A 25,925-nucleotide genomic window follows, 5' to 3' on the forward strand; every position below is an offset into this window, starting at 1 on the left:
TTAATAAATTTAAATTGGTATTCTATTGTTTAACAGTGCGATTAATCATGATTAATTTTTTTAATCATGATTAATTTAGTTTTGTTAATCGTGTGAGTTAACTGTGATTAATTGACAGCCCTAGTCAAAAGTATAACTGGATTAAAAAAAGAATTAGATAAATTCATGGAGGATAGGCCCATCAATGGCTATTAGCCAAGATGGTCAGGGATGCAACCCGATGCTCTGGGTGTCTCTAAACCTCCAACTGCCAGAAGCTGGGACTGGATGACCAGAGATGGATCACTCAATAATTGCCCTGTTCTGTTTGTTCTGTCTAAGGCATCTGGCACTGGCAGAAGACAGGATACTGAGCTAGATGGACCACTGGTCTGTCTCAATATAGCCATTCTTATATTCTTATGTTTTTTGCTTCTAATTTTAATATCCAGTAAGGTGCTTGCCTCACAAACCTGAACTGCCTCCTGGATCTTCCCTCATGTCAAAACCCAACTGTCTCCTATTGAACAGCCAAAACCTTCATCTTCCTCACAAACATTTCTATGATACTGTTAAGGATTTTTGTATCAAATTTTGCAATACAAAGAAAGTTAACAAATGAGGAGCAGTGTACATTGATTCTAATGTCAAATTAAATAACGTGATGTGATACTATAGTGAATGCATTATTCATTTTCATATTTAGTTAAGTAGAAGCCTCAGTTCTAAATTTATTTGTGCCAGTCACAGACTCTCCAATCTGTTGCATTGGAGTGCAACTGATTGCAGGGATCTTGCCACAGAATTTTGGTTAAGCTTGCCATGAAGTTCCTGGGATTTGACTACGATTATTTTTTTATTTTATTTTATGAAGAATATATACAGTATTGTGGGAGGAGGGAGCTCAGTGGGATGTGGTTATTTTAAAATTTTCTAGTAACAATTGAGTGTATTATACAATAAAGAACACTTAAACATACTCTTTAAATCACCCCAAAGAGGGGAAGAAATAAAGTTAGCTTTTTATCAATCTTTTTTTCATGGGTCCCCACTCTGTTTTATGTCTATGCCCTCTAGCGTGCAAGCTAGAAACTCTCTACATAGGTGTGTCCATTGTGGTTGTTCATGTACCCTGATTATCTCCTTTTATGGGATGCCATCACAGAATCCCTCGGGATCAGGCCAGGGCCGGCTCCAGCATTTCTGCCACCCCAAGCAAAAAAAAAAAGCCGCGATCGGCGGCAGCAATTGGAAAAAAAGAAAAAAGCCGCGATCAGCAGCAGGTCCTTCGCTCCTAGAGGGAGTGAGGGACCTGCCGCCCCCGAATTGCCGCAGGTGCCGCCCCCTCCCTTGGCCGCCCCAAGCACCCGCTTGTTAAGCAGGTGCCTGGAGCCGGCCCTGGATCAGGCTTTCTTTAAGCATGGAGCCCACTTCGCTGATGACCAAAACCTTGACATCAACTATCATGGAAATTCTGTGAAGAGCATTGTAATGGGCGGGGGACAGGGATGGGCTTGGAGGGCCGGTCAGTCTAGTGGTCGGAGTACCTAGCTTCCTGCCCCTGCTTCTGTGGTCAAAGGGTCTCAGCCTCTCAGGTAGGGGGAACCCAGGATGTTCCATTTCACCAGGTCCCAGCCCAGGGCTCTGGGTGAATCACCCTTGAGTAGGGGACTTCCCAGCAGGGAGTCTACGTTCATTGCCCTGGGCTACTTTCTACCGTGGTCCTTTTAGTTTGGGGCGTGTAGCCCTATGGTCCCTGTCCCTGTGGTGCCTAGTCTCTTAGTAGTGTCCCCTCGTGGACCCTGGGTAGCATCCTCCTGCGGTCCCAGGTTCCTCCAGGTGCAGCAGTCATAAGTTTGGTAGGGTCAGAAAACACCTCCCTCCCCGCCCCAGGTCTCTGCTTCAGTTACGAGGGTTCCTCTCAAGCCAGGTGTTCCTAGGCCTCTTTCTCCATCTCCTTTGCCAGGACAACACTGCTTGGTCTCTGGTGGCTGCCTCAGCCAACAGGCTAGTGACCCTTCCCTCAGGTAGAGAGATAGCTAGCTCCTGCCTCTTCACTGGTCAGCCCCGACCTGAGCCAGGCTCCCTCCTTTTCTCTCCTGCCAGGTCTGGCATTAGCTGTGGGAATTACAGGGTGGAGCTAGCTGGGCCCAAAGGCTCTCCTTAACCCTTTCCATGCTGGTGTGTGGTGTCTCTACTTCACCACCAGCATCTTGGAAGGGATGAGGCCTATATGGCTACCTCCACCAGATGGCACTTGAGGCAACTTTCTCAAGCCGTGAGCACATGGAACAGTGTTCAGGATTGTGCTCCCTGTACCATCTCAACGATGCCTTGTAACAAAGAGGGAGATGCACAGTGGAACCCTGGAGATAAAAAAGGGTACAGAGGTCTTAAATCTTGGCAAAAGTGACCTAACAATAATTAAAATAATAAAACACAGAAATGTTGTGTAAAGGGATTAAAGAAGCTTGCAACATATACTGCTGAGTTCCTGCTCACTGCCTATGGCCCTCAGGTAGGGGGGACCCAGGACGTCCCATTTCACCAGGTCACAAGTGGTAATTGTGGCTTCCATCTTTATATACCTTCAGATAGGGTGGCACAAAGACATTGGCAGGATGCACAAGTAACCCCAACAGACTGGATGCAAGCAAACAATATGCATGTTAACATGGCTAAATGTAAAAGTATACATCTAGGAACAAAGAAGGTAGGCCATGCTTACAGGATATGGGACTATCCTGGGAAGCAGCAGCTCTGAAAAAGATTTGAGAGTTGTGGTGAACATGAGGTCCCAGTGCGACACTGTGACTGAAAGGGCTAATGTGATCCTTGGATGCATAAACAGGAGAGTTATTTTACCTCTATATTTGGCATTGGAGTGACAGCTGCTGGAATACTGGGTCCAGTTCTGGAGTCCACAATTCAAGAAGGATGTTAATAAATTGGAAAGTATTCAGATAAGAGCCATGAGAATGATTATAGTGATAGACTCAAAGAGCTCAATTTATTTATTTTACAAAGAGAAGGTTTAGGGATGGCTTGATTACAGTCTATATGTACCTACATGTGGGACAGATATTTGATAATGGGCTCTTCAGTCTAGCAGAGAAAGGTTTAACATGATCCAATGGCTGGAAGTTGAAGCTAGACAAATAAGGCATACATTTTTAACAGTGAGAGCAAATAACCATTGGAACAATTTACCAAAGCTGGTTGTGGATTATCCAACACTGTCAATTTTTAAATCTTGATTGGATGTTTTTCTAAAAGATACGTTCTTGGAATTATCTTGGGGAAGTTCTATGGCCTATGTCATACTAGATAATCACAGTGGTCCCTTCTGACCTTAGAATCTATGACTCTGCTATTGAAAAAGGTCCAAGCTCATGCACCTAGTGTGAATCCATGCAAGCAACCATTTTAAAGAAGCAGAATTCACAGACAGTGCAGCAAATAATTGGAATGTCTTCCAGGAAATATTTTATAAAGATCCAAGGGAGGAATATGATCAATGATTACTAAGTCTCCCCAAAAAATCTAATATTCGTAGGTCATTCCAATGTATGATCCCCCAAAAAACAAGTCCATACATACTGGACAGTGAACACATATGGACTTTTGACAGTTAATCAGATTAACAGAAAAAAATCTCTTCCAGTGGAATGTTCCTTAGAAGGTGTCACAGATCTGGTCATGCTCCCCCCTGCCAACCACCCACCAGAGTGCTGTGAGGGGAATCCAGTCCTTTGGATACCTAGGTGTTCTAACGTCTTGTGGGTTTCAGCAGGCTGCTGCACTATTTTCAACCTTGGCCTCTCTGGCACATTTCTTGGGCACTAACACTCAGTCTGCTAGGCCTTAGTCTACCTGCCTTAAGCACCCAGAGTTAGTGCTAACCTGCAAAATACCCCAGTAAACACACCCTCTCCCAGAATCCCAGTGAAGGTGTGAGACTTTTGGGTTATAGTTTAACTCTCTCAGGAGGCAACTGATAGTTGTGAAGTATGTAACACACATGGACATTTTGCACAGGACTCTAATACCATTGCTCTTTTACTTAATGGATAAAGCACAGAAGAGTAAAGATAATTTAGAAAATAACAGTAGCTCTCCCTTTCTTTGGGGGTTTATCAATGCACAAGAAGGCAGGTTTCTCCCTGCCTGATCAGGCTCCTACATGCAGCTCCTCTCTGCTTGATTTGATGAAAAATGGCTGAGAAGTCCCCCAGTAGAGCAGCTCTTGTATTTTTATACCTTCTGTGAAGTGGAGACTGCTATTCATGCTCCTTTGATGCCACCATCAGGTCTGGTTCATTTTTTATTGTTTGGTGCTGAGGAAAGAGAGAGCTGTAAGAGGAAATAAAAAGGGAATAGATAAGAGGAAACTGTATTATGATTGAACTGTTCCTACATTTCTTTCTTCACAAACATTGCATTAAATTGTAATAAACAATACATTAACAAATATAACGAACATGAGATATAAAAGTCTTTATATGTAGTTACCTGGACACACAAAATGCTTGGAGTGAAATCCTGGTTCAATTGAAGTCAATGGCAAAATTGCTGTTGACTTCAGTCAGGTCAGGATTTCACCTTTGGCCTCTAGGGCCCTACTCCTGTGAACACATACGCACATGACTAGTTTCACTGAATTCAGTAGACTACTTGTGTACATAAAGATACTTACATATATAAATGTTAACATGATCAGAGCCTAAGGGTGGTATCATGTAGATCATATATAAACATGAAGCATGTTTTTTTTCCCTGTTTTAGACAGAGAATGTGGACCGCCATTTGCCTATCTCTGAACATTTGAATTGCTTTTTGTGGTATGTGCTGAAAAGTTCTCCAGAGCAGAGGTAGGTGATTTCATATGAGACCCTTTCTCCATGTGTATATATTTGGAGATGTATGATTTAATTGTATTTGGATATCGTTTGTGATTTATCTAGTGATTTGACACAAAAATGGTCAATAAACATTTGTTATGCTGCTCAGTTACGTTAAAAAGTATGGGCCAGATATAAGGGTTTTCTATAAAAGAAAAAAGTGGCAGTTAATTCAGGCTTGCAGCTGCTTTGCCTTACTTGAGTAGTGCAAGCAAGCTGGAGTGTTCCAGTGAATCTGGTCCAAAGTGTGTGCAAGCAGTATGTCAGGTAATGTCTTTGTAGCTTCTCAGATTTCAGGACAGTGCAAGACAACAGTGAATGAGAGTCATTGTATAGCATTTGCAAAAAAGTCTCTTTTTTTAAAACATCCATTACTTAAAAAATGGTTTGACTAACTGCCCTGAAACTTTAAAAGAATATCTATTTTAGTTTAAAAAAAATATTTTTTCCCATGCAAAGTTATAAGGGAAGTGAATGTAGCCGTTCACTAAAATTCTAATTACAACTTAAACCATGGCCTGGTCTACACAAGGAAATTAGGTCAGAATAACTGTGTCACTCAGGGGTGTGAAAAATCCACAGCCCAGAGTGAACCAGTTAAACCAACCTAACTCCCAGTGTAGACAGCAACAGTAGAATTCTCCTGTTGACCCAGCTATCACCTCTTGGGGAGGTGGAGTACCTACGCCAACAGGAGAACCCCTCCTGTCAGCATCTTCACTGAAGCGTTACAGCTGCAGTGGTGCTGCTATGCCACGTAGCAGTTTATGTGTAGACAAACTCTATGGAACTGCTATTGAATGGCTCAATATTTAACAGTTGGACACAACAAATCCATTGTTATAAATGATTAATTAGTGACTAAACCACACGCATGTGCACAGCTGGGACTAGAACTTCTGTAATTTAGCGCCAAGAATATAGAGGTGAAATCCTGGCCTAATTGAAGTCAATGATAAAATGCCCATTGACTTCAGTGGGGCAAGGGTTTCTCCCCAGATTGCTACCTCCTAAGCTAAGGGAAATCTGTTAGAGTTGTAATGAATAGACAGAACCTTTTGTTCTCTCTAAATCTGCAATCCACTGCCAGAGGGCAAGCTGCTTATAAACACAATGTAGCCATTAAAATTAGCACTCCTGGGGAAATTCTGCGACAAAAAATTAAGAATTCTATGCATAATATTTTAAAATTCTGCAAATTTTATTTGTCAAAATAACACAATATAATCATGCCAGTTTCAATTATTTTTGTAATTTATTTCAAAATACCTGTCAGCAAGTATGTCTGTAACAATACAGCCATGACAAATAGATTCCTTACTAGGCATATTAATACAGAACTTTGAGTAATAATTCATTTAAACTACAATACAGAAACGTATTTCCCGTACCCCTCAGCAGCAGTGCAAATGCTTGTGGGAGTCAGGAGTAATAGAGGAGCTAAGGGAGAGGGAAGTAATTGCTGGGAATGAACCTGGAGGGTTTTGAGTGTGGGTGGGGGAAGTATGGAACAGGTTTTTTCGGGGGGGGGGATTGTTAGAAAGTTGGGGAGACTCCTCCATGCAGACCCTGGCTGACCTCTAGCTTATCCCATTCAGTCAGGCACATCTGCCACAGTCCCCATGTGTGTCTGCTCCATCACTTGGCCTCCCCTCTTCCCTCATCCCCATGTGTCTCTGCACCCCTACTTGGCCACCCCTCTTCCTCCAGTCACCATGTGTTCCAGCACCCCCACTCGTCCACCCTGATCCCCATGTGTCCCTGCACCCCCTCCCTCTGTCCCCAGATGTCTCTGTACCCCTCCCCATGTGTCCCTGCACCCCCACTCAGCCATCCCATGTGTCCCTATACCCCCACTTCCATTCAGTCCCAGCCTCAGTTTGTCCCCGCCCACTAGCCCAGTCTATGTGGCTCCCCCAGAAGCCCCATGTGTCCCATTCTGTCTGTCCCCCCCCCCATATTCTGTGCCTCCTCACCTGGCCCAGCCGCCATATTGCTTTGAGGAATACAGCCACTCCTCCTCCCGCTTGGGTGCTACCACCAGTGAGCCGGTTGCCCTCTGTTCTGGCTCCACAATAGCCGCTGGTGGGCAAAAGATGTAATTGCAGCACCTCTCTGGCAGAATGTATTTTCTGCAGAGAAAAAAAATCTGCAGGGGACATGAATTCTGAATGTGCACAGTGGTGCAGAATTCCCAGAGGAGTAAAATTAGATAAAACATTAATTAATAACTTTACTTAATTACAACCTATTTTGTTCATATATAGTTTCTTCTTACTATGTGGAAAGTTTGTCAGAGTAGTAATAAGCCATTTTTGTGCTAGTGGGACATAAAGAAATGCCAGATGTAAGTCAGTGTTTCTATGAGGGTGATATTTTAATGACTCGCAACTCAAAACCTAACAATAAGACAGCTTAACCAATTTTCTTCAAACTTCGCTGAAAAATTCTTCTTAGCTTTCTGAATAAAACTGGCAAGGTCCAGGTCAAGACAGTAGCCCATGTTGCCCCTTTTTGGTCTGAACAGTTAGCCCACATTTGAGGACTTGCCAGGTTGTTTCCATACTTCTTCTTATATGGCATCTCTGTTACTAGATGTTTGCAACCATGTTAGCCCATTCTGTATGGTCCTCTGCTAATCACTTTGTGGATGAATAGTCCTTTTGATCCACCCAGAATACATCGTCCATCCTAGCTCTTTTTTCTGTCTTGCATTCTTCTACCATCAACTTTCCCTTCCAGGGCCTGAAAACATGCATCATCTATTGAACCTCTTAAATGTGTCCTGCAAATCAAATCTTTTTTCATAAGATTTCCCACTAATGTTTGCTGAGTTGTTTTTGATAGGCGGATACATTGATGATGATACTAGCTGTATATTTATTTGATGCAGTCCTGTTTATTTACAAAGAATGTACACAAAGTCCTGTTTCCTTCAACATAGTAGAAACAAACAACAGCAGGCAGTTTCCTGGCTCACATTTTCCAAGCTTGTCTTTCTTGTAAGTAATGTACTCCAAGGAACTCTCTCTCTCTGCTCCCCATCAGGGCCATGCTCAAACTGCTTGTCTGGCTTTCTGCCTCTCACACACCCAAACAAACATAGCTGCAACCAATCAATCCCCTAACTCTTGCAGTCAGTCCCAGGGAAACCCGTCAGCCTACATGTCGTCTGAACTTCTGATAGACCTGGCCATACAACCTTGGGTGATGTCTTCCTATTGTTTCCAGTTGTCAGTACATAAAGGTTGTTTGAAATGTTGTAGCCGTGTTGGTCCCAGGATATTAGAGAGACAAGATAGATGAGGTAATATCTTTTATGTGTTAACTGCTTATCCTAGACAGTCTGTTTCACCTTGTGTTTAGCTGTGACGCTCTGGGTATGTCTACACTGTGATAAAAGACCTGTGGCACAGCTGTGGCTGGCCCAGGTCAGCTGGCTCAGGCTCGTGGTTCTCGGGATACAGGGCTATAAAATTGCAGTACAGATGTTTGGGCTCGGGCTGGAGCCTGGACTATAAAACCCCACGAGGGGGGAGAGTCAGAACCCAGTCTCCAACCTGAACCCGAACATCTACACTGCAATTTGTAGTCAAGCTCTGTGAGCCCTTGTCAGCTGACTCGGGCTCTGAGACTCGGGTGCCCTGGGTTTTTGATCACAGTGTAGATGTACCCTTTGAGTACCTTTCTCAGACCTGAAGAAGAGCTCTTTGTACCTGAAGAAGAGCTCTCAGCTCTGAAGAAGAGCTCATGGGCAGCACATGAACTGCTGGCTGGGGGAGGCTAGCCCCGCCCCTTCAGCCCGAAGCCCTGCCCCTTCCGCCCCCCCCAGCCTCAGAGTGACCCCCTCCCAGCCCCAGAGCGATGGGAGGGTGGGTAGCGTGGCCCGAGCTGAGGCCACCCCACAGGGAGCCTGGAGCAGCCACACAGAGTGGAAGCAGGAGGGGGGGACTGGGGGCAGAGTGTGGGCAGCTAGATTCCCTCTGCCCCAGCCCTGAGTCCCCTCCCACGCTCCAAACCCCACAGCCCACACCCACCACACATCACTTCCATGTTGGTGCACATAACAAAATTCATTCTGCACATGGATGTAAAAAATTAGAGGGAACATTGGTGGGTGGGGCCATGCCTGACTGTCTGGGGAGGCACAGCCTCCCCCAGCCTATGGTACCCGCCTCCACAAGGGGAGTAGCTACCAGCGCTGGGAGCACAGCTACTGTCTACACTGCCACTTTACAGCACTGAAACTTGCAGCGCTCAGGGAGGTGTTTTTTTCACACCTCTGAGTGAGAAAGTTTCAGCGCTGTAAAATGGCAGTGTAGACCAGGCCTAAGTTGATCTAACTTATGTCGGCATATAGCTGCCAAAGTAATTACATCACTTGCGTGTGTCTACACTTTGCTCCTTGTGTGCGTCCTCACCAGGAGTGTTTGTATCAATTGTACTGTCAATGAGGGGCATTGTGGGATGGCTTTTGAGAGCCAGTAACAATGGTTGTAAGCAACACAGTGTCTACACTGACACTGCATTGACCTAACTACATTACCGTTGACCTATGCCTCTTGTGAAAGTGGAGTTATTAAGTCAGTGTAGTGAGGCAGTTATGTCGGCGGGAGCAAAATTTTAGTATAAATACTTACATAGTTAGGTCAATGTAAGGCAGCTTAGGTCAACCTAACTCTGTAGAGTAGACCAGGCCTGAGTTACCCTAACTAGTTGGTCTAGAGAATGTTGTGATGGGGCGCACTTGCCCCACGTTCGTATGAAGAGGGTTAACTCACCTCTCTGGGCCGAGGAGGCCACACCCTCACAGCCCTGCAGGGCATGCTCCAGCTGCGGACTAGGTATAAAAAGAATCACCTCAGCTCATTCAGGGCTAGCCACCAAAGAAAGGACGGATGCTGCGAGCTCCAGCCCAGGAACTGCAGAAGCCCCAGGGACGCTGAGACTCTGGAGAATGCCCAAGGCGAGGTGCAGCTGTTGCCAGCCACCCTGACCGAGGAGCCCAGAGCCCACGGAGACGCCGGGACCCTGGCATCAGGAACCGGGTAGGAAGTAGCTCAGGGAGACTAGCTGTGGTGCTGAGTGGGGTCAGCGTGTTTCGGGCGGATTCCCCACTGACTCGGTGGCAGGCATACTTGCCACTAGGCCACACAGCCCCATGGAAGGGGCAGTGATACCGACTCTGGCTACTAGGTCACACAGCCCTGAGAGAGGTGACTGACTCTTGCTACTAGGCCACACAGCCTTACTGAGCCAGGTGATCACCTCGACTCTGACTACTAGGCCACACGGCCCCGAGAGAGGGTGACTCTATCAACCCTGTCTGTTGGGCCGCACAGCTCTGAGAGCAGCCCTGAGAGAGGGCGGCCCTACTGACTCTTGCTGCTAGGCCATACTGCCTTGCTGAGCCAGGCGGCCACACGGACTCTGAACACTTGGCGATACACCCCGACCGATTCGGAAAGCCATTTTGATTCGGGCCATTGGGCCCCATGGCTGTGTGGGAAGGGGCCGTCACCCTGACTCTGGCCATTGGGCCATACAACCTTGAGAGAGAGAGTGGCCATATTGACTTTTACCATTAGTCCTCACCACCCCAAGACAAAGGGTGGTCGTAAGCACACCACTGCAGCGAAGTAATTACTCCACCCACCCCAAGAGGGGATGGGGTGCACTTGCCCCGCAACACATGTCTACACTACAAAATTATGTTGACCTATGTTACGTCAGCATACAGCTGCCGCAATAATTAAATTGCTTTTGTGCGTTCACACTATGCTCCTTGTGTCAGTGGTGCGCGTCCTCACTAGCAGCGCTTGCATTGATGTAGAGAGCAGTGCACCATGGGTAGCTATCCCTCTGTGTAACTCACCACAATCTAGCGCAGGGTGTTTGGGGAATATTTTACCAAGCCGCATGGGGCCGAAACAAGTCATGCAGGAGTGACTGGGAGCATATTTTCAACATCCCATAATGCATTTTTCTCTATCCCATAATTTCATCTGCATCCCATAATATTTCGCAATTCTTTTCAAAATCCCTGCAAACGCTCACGTCCTTCCTTGCTGTCTACCATCTGTGTCAGAAGCATGAATCCTGCACAGCTCTGCACAGTTGTGTTGAGTGTTGCGAGCATGGGGCACCTGATCCTGCAGTAACTGCAGAGTAACTGCCAGAGGAGCTGTGGGGAATGTGACGATTCCTTTGAGGCTAGATTGCTGTGTGATATAGAAAGAAACAATTCAAGATTGTTGGCGGCATTCACAGGGCAGCGGCAGACAGTGGAGTGCTGGTTCTGAGCCTGAGAAACAAGCACCGACTGGTGGGATCGCATTGTCATGCAGGGTTGGGATGACAAGTAGTGGCTGCAGAACTTTCAGATGCGCAAAGCTACATTCCTGGATCCGTGTGCAGAGCTCGCCCCAGCCCTCCAGTGCAGTGACACTCAAATGAGATCTGCACTGACAGTGGAAAAGCAAGTGACTATTGCTCTGGGGAAACATGCAATGCCCAAATGTTACCAATCACTCGGTAATCAACTTGGACCCTCTACTACGCAGCAGCCAAGGTCCGTTCCCTGCACCTTGCTGCCTTTCCCTGAGCTGCTTCCATAATTCATAGATTCTAGGACTGGAAGGGACCTCGAGAGGTCATCGAGTCCAGTCCCCTGCCCGCATGGCAGGACCAAATACTGTCTAGACCATCCCTGATAGACATTTATCTAACCTACTCTTAAATATCTCCAGAGATGGAGATTCCACAACCTCCCTAGGCAATTTATTCCAGTGTTTAACCACCCTGACAGTTAGGAACTTTTTCCTAATGTCCAACCTAGACCTCCCTTGCTGCAGTTTAAACCCATTGCTTCTTGTTCTATCCTTAGAGGCTAAGGTGAACAAGTTTTCTCCCTCCTCCTTATGACACCCTTTTAAATACCTGAAAACTGCTATCATGTCCCCTCTCAGTCTTCTCTTTTCCAAACTAAACAAACCCAATTCTTTCAGCCTTCCTTCATAGGTCATGTTCTCAAGACCTTTAATCATTCTTGTTGCTCTTCTCTGGACCCTTTCCAATTTCTCCACATCTTTTTTGAAATGCGGTGCCCAGAACTGGACACAATACTCCAACTGAGGCCTAACCAGAGCAGAGTAGAGCGGAAGAATGACTTCTCGTGTCTTGCTCACAACACACCTGTTAATACATCCCAGAATCATGTTTGCTTTTTTTGCAACAGCATCACACTGTTGACTCATATTTAGCTTGTGGTCCACTATAACCCCTAGATCCCTTTCTGCCGTACTCCTTCCTAGACAGTCTCTTCCCATTCTGTATGTGTGAAACTGATTTTTTCTTCCTAAGTGGAGCACTTTGCATTTGTCTTTGTTAAACTTCATCCTGTTTAACTCAGACCATTTCTCTAATTTGTCCAGATCATTTTGAATTATGACCCTGTCCTCCAAAGCAGTTGCAATCCCTCCCAGTTTGGTATCATCCGCAAACTTAATAAGCGTACTTTCTATGCCAATATATAAGTCGTTGATGAAGATATTGAACAGAGCCGGTCCCAAAACAGACCCCTGCGGTACCCCACTCGTTATGCCTTTCCAGCAGGATTGGGAACCATTAATAACAACTCTCTGAGTACGGTTATCCAGCCAGTTATGCACCCACCTTATAGTAGCCCCATCTAAATTGTATTTGCCTAGTTTATCGATAAGAATATCATGCGAGACCGTATCAAATGCCTTACTAAAGTCTAGGTATACCACATCCACAGCTTCACCCTTATCCACAAGGCTCGTTATCCTATCAAAGAAAGCTATCAGATTGGTTTGACATGATTTGTTCTTTACAAATCCATGCTGGCTGTTCCCTATCACCTTACCACCTTCCAAGTGTTTGCAGATGATTTCCTTAATTACTTGCTCCATTATCTTTCCTGGCACAGAAGTTAAACTAACTGGTCTGTAGTTTCCTGGGTTGTTTTTATTTCCCTTTTTATAGATGGGCACTATATTTGCCCTTTTCCAGTCTTCTGGAATCTCTCCCGTCTCCCATGATTTTCCAAAGATAATAGCTAGAGGCTCAGATACCTCCTCTATTAGCTCCTTGAGTATTCTAGGATGCATTTCATCAGGCCCTGGTGACTTGCAGGCATCTAACTTTTCTAAGTGATTTTTAACTTGTTCTTTTTTTATTTTATCTGCTAAACCTACCCCCTTCCCATTAGCATTCACTATGTTAGGCATTCCTTCAGACTTCTCGGTGAAGACCGAAACAAAGAAGTCATTAAGCATCTCTGCCATTTCCAAGTTTCCTGTTACTGTTTCTCCCTCTTCACTAAGCAGTGGGCCTACCCTGTCTTTGGTCTTCCTCTTGCTTCTAATGTATTGATAAAAAGTCTTCTTGTTTCCCTTTATTCCCGTAGCTAGTTTGAGCTCATTTTGTGCCTTTGCCTTTCTAATCTTGCCCCTGCATTCCTGTGTTGTTTGCCTATATTCATCCTTTGTAATCTGTCCTAGTTTCCATTTTTTATATGACTCCTTTTTATTTTTTAGATCATGCAAGATCTCGTGGTTAAGCCTTTTAACCACAAAATGTGGTCTTTTGCCACATTTTCTATCTTTCCTAACCAGCGGAATAGCTTGCTTTTGGGCCCTTAATAGTGTCCCTTTGAAAAACTGCCAACTCTCCTCAGTTGTTTTTCCTCTCAGTCTTGATTCCCATGGGACCTTACCTATCAGCTCTCTGAGCTTACCAAAATCTGCCTTCCTGAAATCCATTGTCTCTATTTTGCTGTTCTCCCTTCTACCCTTCCTTAGAATTGCAAACTCTATGATTTCATGATCACTTTCACCCAGGCTGCCTTCTACTTTCAAATTCTCAACGAGTTCCTCCCTATTTGTTAAAATCAAGTCTAGAACAGCTTCCCCCCTAGTAGCTTTTTCAACCTTCTGAAATAAAAAGTTGTCTGCAATGCAGTCCAAGAATTTGTTGGATAATCTGTGCCCCGCTGTGTTATTTTCCCAACATATATCCGGATAGTTGAAGTCCCCCATCACCACCAAATCTTAGGCTTTGGATGATTTTGTTAGTTGCTTAAAAAAAGCCTCATCCACCTCTTCCACCTGGTTAGGTGGCCCGTAGTAGACTCCTAGCATGACATCTCCCTTGTTTTTTACCCCTTTTAGCCTAACCCAGAGACTCTCAACACTTCCATCTCCTATGTCCATCTCAACCTCAGTCCAAGTGTGTACATTTTTAATATATAAGGCAACACCTCCTCCCTTTTTCCCCTGTCTATCCTTCCTGAGCAAGCTGTACCCATCCACACCAACATTCCAATCATGTGTATTATCCCACCAAGTTTCAGTGATGCCAACAATGTCATAGTTGTATTTATTTATTAGCACTTCCAGTTCTTCCTGCTTATTACCCATACTTCTCGCATTTGTATATAGGCATCTAAGATACTGGTTTGATCTTTCCTCCCAGTTTTGTCCTGACTCTCCTTTCTCTCTGCCAATATAGCCCACACTCCCTCTTGTTTCCGACCCATCTCCCAGGTCTCCATGTTCCCCACTTACCTGTGGGCTTTGCTCACCTGTCCCCGTCGAACCTAGTTTAAAGCCCTCCTCACTAGGTTAGCCAGTCTGTGTCCAAATAGGGTCTTTCCCCTCCTTGAAAGGTGAACGCCATCTCTGCCTAGCAGTCCTTCCTCGAATAGCATCCCGTGGTCAAGGAAGCCAAAGCCCTCCTGGCGACACCATCTTCGCAGCCAGGCATTCACCTCCATGATGCATCTGTCTCTGCCCGGGCCCCTACCTTTGACAGGAAGAATCGAAGAAAATACCACCTGCGCTCCAAACTCCTTCACCAGTACTCCCAGAGCCCTGTAGTCACTCTTAATCCGCTCAGTGTCACACCGCGCAGTATCATTTGTGCCCACATGGATGAGTAGCATGGGGTAGTAGTCAGAGGGCTGGATAATCCTCGACAATGCCTCTGTAACGTCTCGGATACGGGCTCCCGGCAGGCAGCATACCTCCCGAGATGAAATGTCAGGGCGACAGATGGGCGCCTCCGTCCCCCTCAGCAGAGAGTCTCCGACCACCACTACCCTACGTTTCCTATTCGCAGTGGTGGCAGCAGACCTCCCAGCCTTAAGGGTACGAGGCTTCTCCTCTTTTACTGTAGGGGGTGATTCCTTCTTTCCTGTATCAAGAAGAGCATAACGGTTACCTATTACCACGGCGGGAGGGTTCGGAGCAGGGGTGGAGCACTGCCTGCTGCCAGAAGTAACCAGCTGCCAGTGTCCACCCTGAGCCATCTCCTCCTCCACCAGTGGTGTATCAGCAGTCCTGTGTACTGGGACAGCTACCTCAGCTGTCTCCACATGGACACTGTCCAGGAATTGCTCGTGGATTCGGATGCTCCTCAACCTAGCCACCTCCTCCTGTAGCTCTCCCACCTGCTGCCTGAGAGATTCCTGACCCTCCCCATTCCTCTGCATTTGCCAGTCTCTTCACTCGCTCCTCCTAGGGAGTAACTTTAGGCAGCTCATCTCTGCAGTCCCCAAACACACCTCCCTTCTCCAGGGAGTGACTGCAGACTCCTTCCCTACAGCCCCTTCTGCTTCCAGTTTCCTGATTTTTGTAGAAGCCCCACCTATCCCTCACAGATGAGTTTCTCCATAATTAGCTGCCTCTGGCCTACAGCTCCCCATTTGCAACCTAATTAGCTGATTGAGCCCATCTGGCCCAATTCAGCTCTTGCAGGGCCATTGCGAGGAGCACACTGCATCACAGGACTGCAGAAGAAGGCAAGCATGGGACTGTTGAACCTGAAGGTCAACAAGAGTCAGCAGCATGGCTGTTTGCTGCTTGAGAAGTGCTAGAAACTCCTGCTGCACATCCCTCTCCTTTTCCTATGCCTTTCTCCTCTCCGCTCTATCCCTGGCCACGCTGTCTTCAAGCCTTCTGTTCGGCGTCTGAAGAAGCAGAGGTTTGCAGGATCTCTTGGAACATGTCATCCTGTGTCCTCTTCCTTCTCCTCCTTATCTGGCTGAGCCATTATGCTTGTGTGGATAGAGGGACCCCATCCTGAAAGAAATTTTTCCTGAACCCCCTCTTCTGGCCTTCAGACAACCACCTAACCTCTCCAAGCTCATCATCAGAAGCAAGCTCCTCACAGACCACGGCACACCAACTCAAAGTGGCACCAGACTCTGCCAGAACAACAGATGCAAAACCTGCAGACATATCTCCACTGCTACAATGCTCAGCACCCCACACAACCTCCCTTGAAATATGTGTTAACTACTTATGCTAAACAATCTGTTTCATCTTGTATTGAGCTCTGATGCTCTGAGTATGTTTCCCAGACCTGAAGAAGAGCTCTGTGTAAGCTCAAAGACTTGTCTCTGTTACCAACAGAAGTTTGTCCAGTAAAAAATATTACACCTTGTCTCTCCAATATGTGGAATGACAACATAATGCAATTGTTCTGCTCCCAGCATAGCTGTGGGCCCCCTGGCCTTTGGCAGTTTAGTGGTCAGGGTCTCCTCACTACCTAAGGACATCCACAGGGCCTCCCACCTGCTCGCAGTCCTCCACTGCACCGTCTGCAGTCTGGACTGTAATTACAGGAGGGTGTTCTCCTAGCACTCTCCTAGTTCCAGTTGCCCTAAGGGAGCTAGGACTCTCATCTATATTGCCTAGCTGGTAATCATCAGACCCAATCACCTGACACTGCCCAGCTGGGTCTGATGATTCCCAGCACCTGCTTTGGGCTCCACCCTGGACCAGGGCTGGCTGTTCCTTGACCCCCTTTACTGTTAAAGGTGCAGATTTCCCTTACAGAACCAATGCACACCAACAAAAATCGGCAACCTCTAGGGTCATTCCAGTACCAATGGCTATGGTACCATCCTTAATATCTACTATAGTACTGACTAGGGAGAGATCTATGATGGCACTGACCATTGCACTGGTACCGATTTATGATCCCAGTACTGTCAACTTCTACAGCATTCACTAATTTGTCAGAACTTAGAATCACCTCGGAACCAGAGTCACCCTTAAATGCATCTGCCTTCTCAGATATTTCAAGATCTTCCCTGATACTGGAGCCTTCGGCATTGGTTATGAAAATTTCCCTCCATCTATCTTCATCTCAGGGGAAGCCTGTCAGCCCTCCTCAGATTCCAGTGATTCTGAGGGGAACTGCACCTCCGGTTGAACAAGTCTGCTCTTCATCTGTTGCCTCTAGCAAGAGTACTTTTCCAAGGTTACAGCCATACTCTTCTAACTATTCAAGAGTTCGAGATCACCACAAGAGAAGTTCTTAATCTGACCAATATACAGGACATGCTACAGATGCTTCTCATGTTCCGTGGATGCCACTTCCTTGACATTAAATGCCATACCTTTGTGATTTCCAGTTGTAGTTGTTCTGGCCTTCCTGGACCCCACAATTTCAGTATCCACCCCCTTTGGAAGTTCCTCATGCAAGATCAAGGGACAAGTCACCATCTGCACAGACTCACAGAGCTCCACACTTGCCTGGCAAGTAGGACATTTTAACAGAGGAAGAGGAGCACCAAACCAGAAGAGGGGACCAGATAACAGAGGATGACTTTAGAGTATTCTGAGACCTTTTGAAGAGGATGACAGAGATGCTTGAGATTCCTCTTGAGGTGATTGAGGGAAATCTTATACTTTTTTTTTATATTCTTCAGCCAGTACCTCAGGGTTGTGTTGCAATGTCAATAAATGAAGGTATTTTGGACTTGACCAAAAATCTGTGGGCTATACCTGTGTCACTCTCTGCAATATTTAAGAGAGAGGACCACAGATATCAAGTCCCATCCAAAAGGTATTAGTATTTTTATACTCCTCCTACCCCAGGTACTTTGGTTATGACTGCCACACAAGTTGGATTGATTTAAATCAAAGTGACTTAAATCACCTATTTTAATAATATTTAAATCAGCAAGCAGGAAACTTTGATTTAAATAATCAATTTAATCTTTTTTTGCATTTGTACTTTTTAGTTATTTTCCTAAAGAAAGGTTGATTCTCATTGGCTAAAAGTTGATTTGCAACTAAATATAACTTAATCTCCACTAGAATTAGAAAGAAGTGTTGGACATATTTGGGACATGTACTCTGGATGCCAACACACAGACTCCCACATGAAGCTGTCAAGTAGAAACCAACTGGTGTGAGGAAACATGGGCCCCCAAGAGAAACTTGAAGAAGAACCCTTAGCAGGGAGGGCAGAACAGTCATTCTGAACAACATTGAACAGATGGAAGCAGCAGTACATGAGAGAAGGATGGAAGAGACTAGTTTCAGCCCTGTGCACCAGTACTGGCGTGAGAAGGATGTAATAACTAATAATAATAAATAATAACTTTTACACTAAATTTGGTACTTCTATTTTCTAACCAGGAGGTGTGACCCTAACAGCCCCTAAATGCCCACTAGCAAAGGGTTCACTGTCATGTAACAGCAGTTCCTATCAAGCCTGACAAATTTACTATGCCTAACATATTGCTGTCATTATATTTACGTATAAAAATGTGGTGTGAGATATCAAATGAAAGCGGGTCACAAACTGGTCATTAATGGCATTGTGAAATGTATGTATTAACAGAGGAATTACGGATACTTACAGATAGTATGCTTTAACGTCTGTACCCAAACAAAGGGGGGAACAGGTTTTCTTCCAGACGGGAGGGAAGATAGTTATCTCCCTTTCTGTAATGTAAATTGAGCATGATGATGCCAGAGACAATTGACAGTTTATTTGCATCACAGGTAAGGAGGAGGAACAAATTAACATGTGAATGTGAAATGAGCATGGGAAGTTACTGGATTCTGAACCCCAGGGCTTCATCCTGACTCTGGTGACAAAGGCCTTGGCTACACTGGCAATTCACAGCGCTGCACTTGCTGTGAAAAAACACCCCCCCGAGCGCAGCGAGTGCAGCGCTGTAAAGCGCCAGTGTATTCAGCGCCTGGAGCGCTGCACGCTCGCTCGCAGCACTGCAAGCTATTCCCCTCGGAGAGGTGGAGTACTTGCAGCGCTGCGAGACTACACTCTACACACAGCCTACAGACACACAGACTACACACAGCCGCGGCAGCGCTGTGAATCCACAAGTGTAGCCAATGCCAAAGATGATAAATTTCAGGATGTATAAGAAGAAGCAAAAAGACATTTTAGTTATCCGTCACTGAGGGAACAAAGAGGTCAGCACTCTTTGCATGCATAAACGGTGAATCCCCAGTCACGTGAGTTAGTGACACTGAGAAGTGGCTATGGGTGAGCAAAAGTGCTTTAGACAAAGACTGGAGCCTGATAAGGTCATATGTAGTCTCTTATAAGTGTATTATACTTTTGTTTTATTTGTAACCATTTCTGTTTCTATTATTTTTGCTTAGTATCACTTAAATCTTTGTTATTTATTAATAAAACTTATTCTTGGTTTTGCTATAAATTCATCTCAGTGCTGTAATACTAAAGTAAAGTGTTTGTCCTCAGCTGAGCTAACAGGATGGTGTGCATACTGTCTCTTTGGAGACAGCGGACTTGGTAATTTCTGTGGTATCCAGTGACAGGCAGGATACGGGAGAGGAATGCTTTTCAAGGAGGTCCAAAAAATTGAGGTCCACCTAATGTTAACCTGCAAGGCAAGGATTGGACTGGCAGAGTCCTGAGGAGAGTGCTTGTGTGGTTGAAAGGTTGATGTTGATGTTGTTGATGTTGTACTGGAGCTGACACCCAGCTACCACAAGATAGACTCTCCTGCTGGAGCTAGGGGGTAACAAAATCACCCACAGTCCTGGACATATTGAGAAAGTGTCACAGGAAGATACTATATTTGTACACATTTATTTAAGACCAAAGCAGATTGTGAAGAACTTCAAAAAGATCTCACAAAACTAAGTGATTGGGCAACAAAATGGCAAATGAAATTTAATGTGGATAAATGTAAAGTAATGCACATTGGAAAAAATAACCCCAACTATACATACAACATGATGGGGGCTAATTTAGCTACAACGAGTCAGGAAAAAGATCTTGGCGTCATCGTGGATAGTTCTCTAAAGATGTCCATGCAGTGTGCAGAGGCGGTCAAAAAAGCAAACAGGATGTTAGGAATCATTAAAAAGGGGATAGAGAATAAGACTGAGAATATATTATTGCCCTTATATAAATCCATGGTTCGCCCACATCTCGAATACTGTGTACAGATGTGGTCTCCTCACCTCAAAAAAGATATTCTAGCACTAGAAAAGGTTCAGAAAAGAGCAACTAAAATGATTAAGGGTTTAGAGAGGGTCCCATATGAGGAAAGATTAAAGAGGCTAGGACTCTTCAGTTTGGAAAAGAGAAGACTAAGGGGGGACATGATAGAGGTATATAAAATCATGAGTGATGTTGAGAAAGTGGATAAGGAAAAGTTATTTACTTATTCCCATAATACAAGAACTAGGGGTCACCAAAAGAAATTAATAGGCAGCAGGTTTAAAACAAATAAAAGGAAGTTCTTCTTCACGCAGCGCACAGTCAACTTGTGGAACTCCTTACCTGAGGAGGTTGTGAAGGCTAGGACTATAACAATGTTTAAAAGGGGACTGGATAAATTCATGGTGGCTAAGTCCATAAATGGCTATTAGCCAGGATGGGTAAGAATGGTGTCCCTAGCCTCTGTTCGTCAGAGGATGGAGATGGATGGCAGGAGAGAGATCACTTGATCATTGCCTGTTAGGTTCACTCCCTTTGGGGCACCTGGCATTGGCCACTGTCGGTAGACAGATACTGGGCTAGATGGACCTTTGGTCTGACCCAGTACGGCCTTTCTTATGTTCTTATGTCCCTAAAAGACTTCATTTGGCATCAGTTCTTTCAAAAATTAGTAGTCTTATGGCTAGATCTGTTTGTGACCAGGGAAAACAGGAAGTCTCGCAACTTTTGCTCTCAAGGGGCAATGAGTCTGAGGTCTATATCCAACACTTTTCCATGAGTGTATGCCTTCTCACTACTTCCGTTTAGTCCAAGGATCCTTTGAAAAGTGAGGCAAGGCAAGACATGTCTGATTTTAATAGCTGCAACATAGCCACACCAATTTTGTTATTCAGAACTTCTACCTCTCCTGAACTAACCGTGGATAACATTTCTATCTCTGCCAGATATAGTCTCACAAAATCATGGTCTAGTCCTTCATGCAGACCTGTTGCCTCTACATCTGACAGCATGGCTGTTGCATGGCTAACATCAGTAGACAGAAGTTGCTCTGCACAGGTCTGAGATTTGCTTTTACAGAGCAGAAAGCCCTCCACTTGGCACAAATATGGTGCAGAATGGAAACATTTTTTCTCTTGGGCAGCTCAATGACAGCTTAGCCCATTAGGATCTTCAATTCCTGATATATTGGATTATATCTTTAAAGCATTCAGGACAATCGGGTAGCTCGATTTAAGTGCATTTAACAGCAATATCTGCTTATCACCAACCCATCCAAAATTACTGTGTCTTTTCACACACTGTTGCTCACAGGTTCCTGGAGGGGTTATTACACATTTTCACACCTGATACGGAAAGTTTTCATACTTGGGATCTGAGTTTAGTACTTACCTAGTTGATTGGTTGGCTGTTTGAACCCATGCCATCGTGTTCACTTAATCACCTGACCATCACTGTGGTGTTCCCAATGACAATCACTTATGCATGGAAATTGTATGAAATTCAGGCTCTGATTGCTGGTCCTCTATAGACAGTCTTCCATACAGACAGAGTAATTATGAGTATGACTAAACTGCAAAAACAAACCAACCCGTGTCAGCATGCCTCAGAGCCTGGACCAACTGACTCGGGCTCACACAGTGGGGCTAAAAATAGCAGTGTAGATGTTCCTACTCTGGCTGAAGCTTGGGCTCTGAGACCCTTAGCCCCATAGTGCTTCCAGGGCCCTTTATATTCTCTCTCTTGTGGGCGGAAACCCCTTTGTTCTTCTGTGCAAAGTCACAGCAACAAGATGGAGTTTGTAGCCATCTGGGCAAGTCACATGTCCATGAATGATTCAGCTTTTTGCAGGCCGACGCCATTGTTTACGTTAGTTTGAACATTCCCAGGAAAGCTCAGATGTGGATTGGCATCTCCCAAAGTCCATTGTCAGTTAAGTGTTTCTTGATTAGGCACTTACTGAGACTAGTCCTTTCTCAAGAAGCTGACCAAATGCTTCACTGAGGCTACTTAGAATCAAACACATTGGGATACAAGTACATAGCCAATATTCATAACTTCAAATACAAAAATGATACACACATACAGACAGCATAATCATAACCAGCAAACTACAACTTTTCCATAGACACCCCACTTGACCTCCTCTGTACAAGACCTGGTGAACCATAGGACCCTGGTTGCAACAATGATCTATACAGTCACAGTTCATGTCAATAACGTCACACCATGATCCACCCTTCATCTCTGTAGCTCTGAGTTTTTAACTAGGATTCTGTGCAGTGAAGGAACTGAGTGGTGGTTGGGAATGCTCTGCCCTTTATGTGCTTGGGGAGGGGAGTGCACAAGGGCATCCAGGGCACGTGTGCAGTGCCAAATGGACACTGCTGGTTAGAACATTCCGAACTCCAGCATATGGGGTGCATGTATGCTAAGAGTTGAGTCAAAATGTACAGAACATCTCAAAGAACTACAGTTACTGTAAGGTAAGTAACCTTTCTTTTCTTTTACAAAGCAGTGGTTGTTACTTATACTTAAAAGTAACTGTTTTATTTTAATTTTATTTTATTTTTATAGCTCCGTTCCATCCTCAAAAAATGATAGCCAGGTAAATTTAATTTTTAAGTGCTATCTTTTGCCTAATGTTTTAACTAACTTTAACTCAGAAGTTATTTCTCACTTCTCCAAAATAGTGATTTGATACAAATTTAGTCCAGTCAGAAGGAAAGGTCAGTGGACTTTAGCCAACCCTTTCTTTATTCTTCTATATATTTGTGTTTTCTGGAGCTTTGTGAAATGCATGTTTCATGCCCAAGCTAGAGTTTTTTTAGTGAGTTTGGATAAAAATTTCAATATACCATAAAATGTTATGGCCTATCATTCAGTCTTTAAAATGCGTTGTTATTTCACAAAATTTGCCAAAGCTAGTATAAACAAATTACATATTTAATCATTTCTCATGCCCTCCCTCTTTCTTTTTTTCTGTGACAGAGATTGTGTTTGGCTGGGAAAATATGGAAACTAAAAGAACATTCACCTTTATTGATTATGGACCAAATTCCGGACACTGTTCCATCTGTATGTGGAGCCTGCCAAACAGGCACAGCCTGGTTGGATTCCACAGCAGTGGAAGCCTACTTATATCCTTGGAATGAGGGGTATTGTGCTCAGCCACCTCTGAAAGAGCAGCTACACAGTTACCCAAACCTGCCCCTCTACTCAGGGGCAGATTCCAAGATCCTAAGGGTACTTCACTGCAATTATACACACTCAGCTGGCCCAGGCTCGTGGGACTCAGGCTCATGGGCTGTTTAACTGTGGTGTAGATGTTCAGGCTCGGGCTGGAGGCCGGACTCTGGGACCCCACAAGGGGTTGAGTTCCTCCGTGGCTGACTGATATGAATCACATAGTTGATCAGAAATGGTTGTGTCTTTGAGGAGCAAAATCCAAGGACAGTCAGGCTGAAGACCCATAGCAATCATGGAGGCAGGAGAAAAAGATACATATTAATATCTCCCTGCTAAGAGACTAATTTGTTGTTTCTTTTTAGAGTTAAGTACCTATTTCTGATCCCTCTTTTGCCATAGTGCAGCAGGATTGTAAAGTAGCATGGGCCCAGTAGAATAAGAGAGACTATGGTATGTGAAGTACTGCTGTGGGACGAATAGAAGAACTGAAAGGAAATAATTCCCTTTCTATGAGGAGTGGATCTGGATCCCCTCAGTCTCCATTGCCCACTGAAGTCAATGGGAGTTTTGCTTTTGTCTGAGTAAGATCAGGCTCAAGACTTAATTTTGACATTGTCCAAATTAATGCCTCTTTATATGGTATTGTTACTACATTCTAGTATACATCTAGTCACCAAAAGAAATCGGACCACAGTGACAGTATATAAACGTGTTTATTAACAAAATATTATCATTCGCCTTTTTTATTTGCTAGGAGTTAATCTTATGGATATACGATCCAGAAAATGCAGAACCCTCTGAATTGAATCACAGTGCAACATCTCCTCCACCGGTATGTTAAAATAGCTCTATATTTTCTTTTAAAAACATGGTATTGAAAGTGCAGGTCTACTCTGAGAAGTTACTAATTAAAAATGGCACTGTCTTATTCATTAGATATGCTGCCTATGTGCATCCATAATCATTTCAACTTAAGGGAGTGACAAAAATAAGTTTTTGGTGCTTTTTGTTCCAGTTAATACTGCAGAGGTGACACGGCTATGGGGGAGTGAGGTGGTTTTGTTTCCATCTCAGCATTAAAAACAGAATTGTTAGCTAAATTCCAGTGGCAGAGCTAAATTCTACCATCAGTACACTTGTGTTAGGGTCAGAATTTAGCCCACAGCTGTTTTGCTACTGGTGGTGGTGGGTGAGAAGGAAAGATCCAAACTTGACTTTCACATTCTAGAGTGAATTTGCATGGCTGACACTCAGAAAAAAACTCTTTTTACTTTTTGTCTAAATAATTATGATACAGCAGTAACAAGACATAATAAACAGTGAACCCGTTATGTCATTTTTATAGAGCTGAATTTAACAGTAAAACTGGACTTTACCATTTAAGGAAGTGCATTTTGGCCCTGATCCCACAAGCTGATACGTGCAGATGGATTCTTGCACCCAATAGGAATCCATGTGAGCACAAGGTTCTTCCCACATGGATCAGCCTGCAGGATTGGTATATGCAGTAAACATTGTCAAAGTATGCACTCCTGATGCCTTGTGGGGTGATTGATGATATTTAGCCTTTGGCATCATACCTTACGTGAGGTGTGCATCCATGACCAAGGGATGCCCTTTAGGAGTTATTACTTTATTATAAATTGCCATGCTGAATTGCTTCTCTTTGGCATCTTTTAATATTCATTTCATAAATGTGTTGATTTGCCTCAGAGTTACTAGAATTAAAATTATATTATTAATTGAAGTATGGAATTTGGAGAAGAACATAAAATTTTCATTATTTTCTATAAACTTTTATTATTAGATTTCTGTGTGTTATTTTTTTAATTTCCTGCTATATATACTTTAGGAAATATTGCGAAGAAAGTTAATTTTGGTTCCAAATATACTATAATCTAGTGTGGATAAAATGTGTAAATGTGTTTAATAATGCACCCTTATTTGGAAGTGTACTTTAGAATGTTATTTAAAGAGTATTTTAACCCTGAGATTTCTCATATACAGCCTTAAACTATATTGACATAAAAATGTATGATAACTAACAGCCTTTATTTTACTTAAACAGAATTCTAAGACACTTAGCAAGCAGTTTTGGAATTTGGGACAGGAACCTGTTGTTCAGACCTATTTTAGAAATACCGAATACTTTGCTACTGCATTTCCAGAGTTGGGGTACTGTATTTCATTTAATTTTTTCTGAACAGAATTCCATTTAAAATGATTTTTCACACACCCATCTGATTACACATTTATAGCTATGTAGATATATTATAATGTAAGCATCTTACAAAACACTCAGTTTAGTTGGTAATGTATACTGTAGGAAAAGATACTTAAAGTTTATCATAATGACACCAACTAGTACAGAAATAATTAGTGGCCATATTGTAGACGCTGGCAGAAAAACCTATGGGGAAAATAACAGAACTTCCAGGGAACCTAATGGAGTGTCCTTCTAGTACTCTTGTCAGTATGGAAGGGGTTGGGAATTTGCAAAGAGGGCAGTAGCCTCCAAGCCTCTTTGGATTCTGGGAATCTGTTGGGAATTCTCCTTTCAATTTCAGACTCTGGGGGGAGAGCTTGCTCCTCTGCAAT

General features: G+C 44.1%; 1 protein-coding gene across 1 annotated transcript in view; it reads left to right on the top strand.

The window, feature by feature from the left end:
- Positions 1-25,925, top strand: part of CATSPERE (catsper channel auxiliary subunit epsilon) — a 62,584-nt gene that overhangs the window by 16,566 nt on the left and 20,093 nt on the right. Inside the window, exons 5-8 of the mRNA XM_065400678.1 lie at positions 4,765-4,850; positions 22,716-22,746; positions 24,082-24,159; positions 25,396-25,502. Of these exons, the coding sequence (XP_065256750.1) occupies positions 4,765-4,850; positions 22,716-22,746; positions 24,082-24,159; positions 25,396-25,502 (302 nt within the window). The remainder of the gene's footprint in view (positions 1-4,764; positions 4,851-22,715; positions 22,747-24,081; positions 24,160-25,395; positions 25,503-25,925) is intronic.

Source organism: Emys orbicularis, chromosome 3 (genome assembly GCF_028017835.1).
Source record: "Emys orbicularis isolate rEmyOrb1 chromosome 3, rEmyOrb1.hap1, whole genome shotgun sequence".
Classification (NCBI taxonomy): Eukaryota; Metazoa; Chordata; order Testudines; family Emydidae; genus Emys; species Emys orbicularis.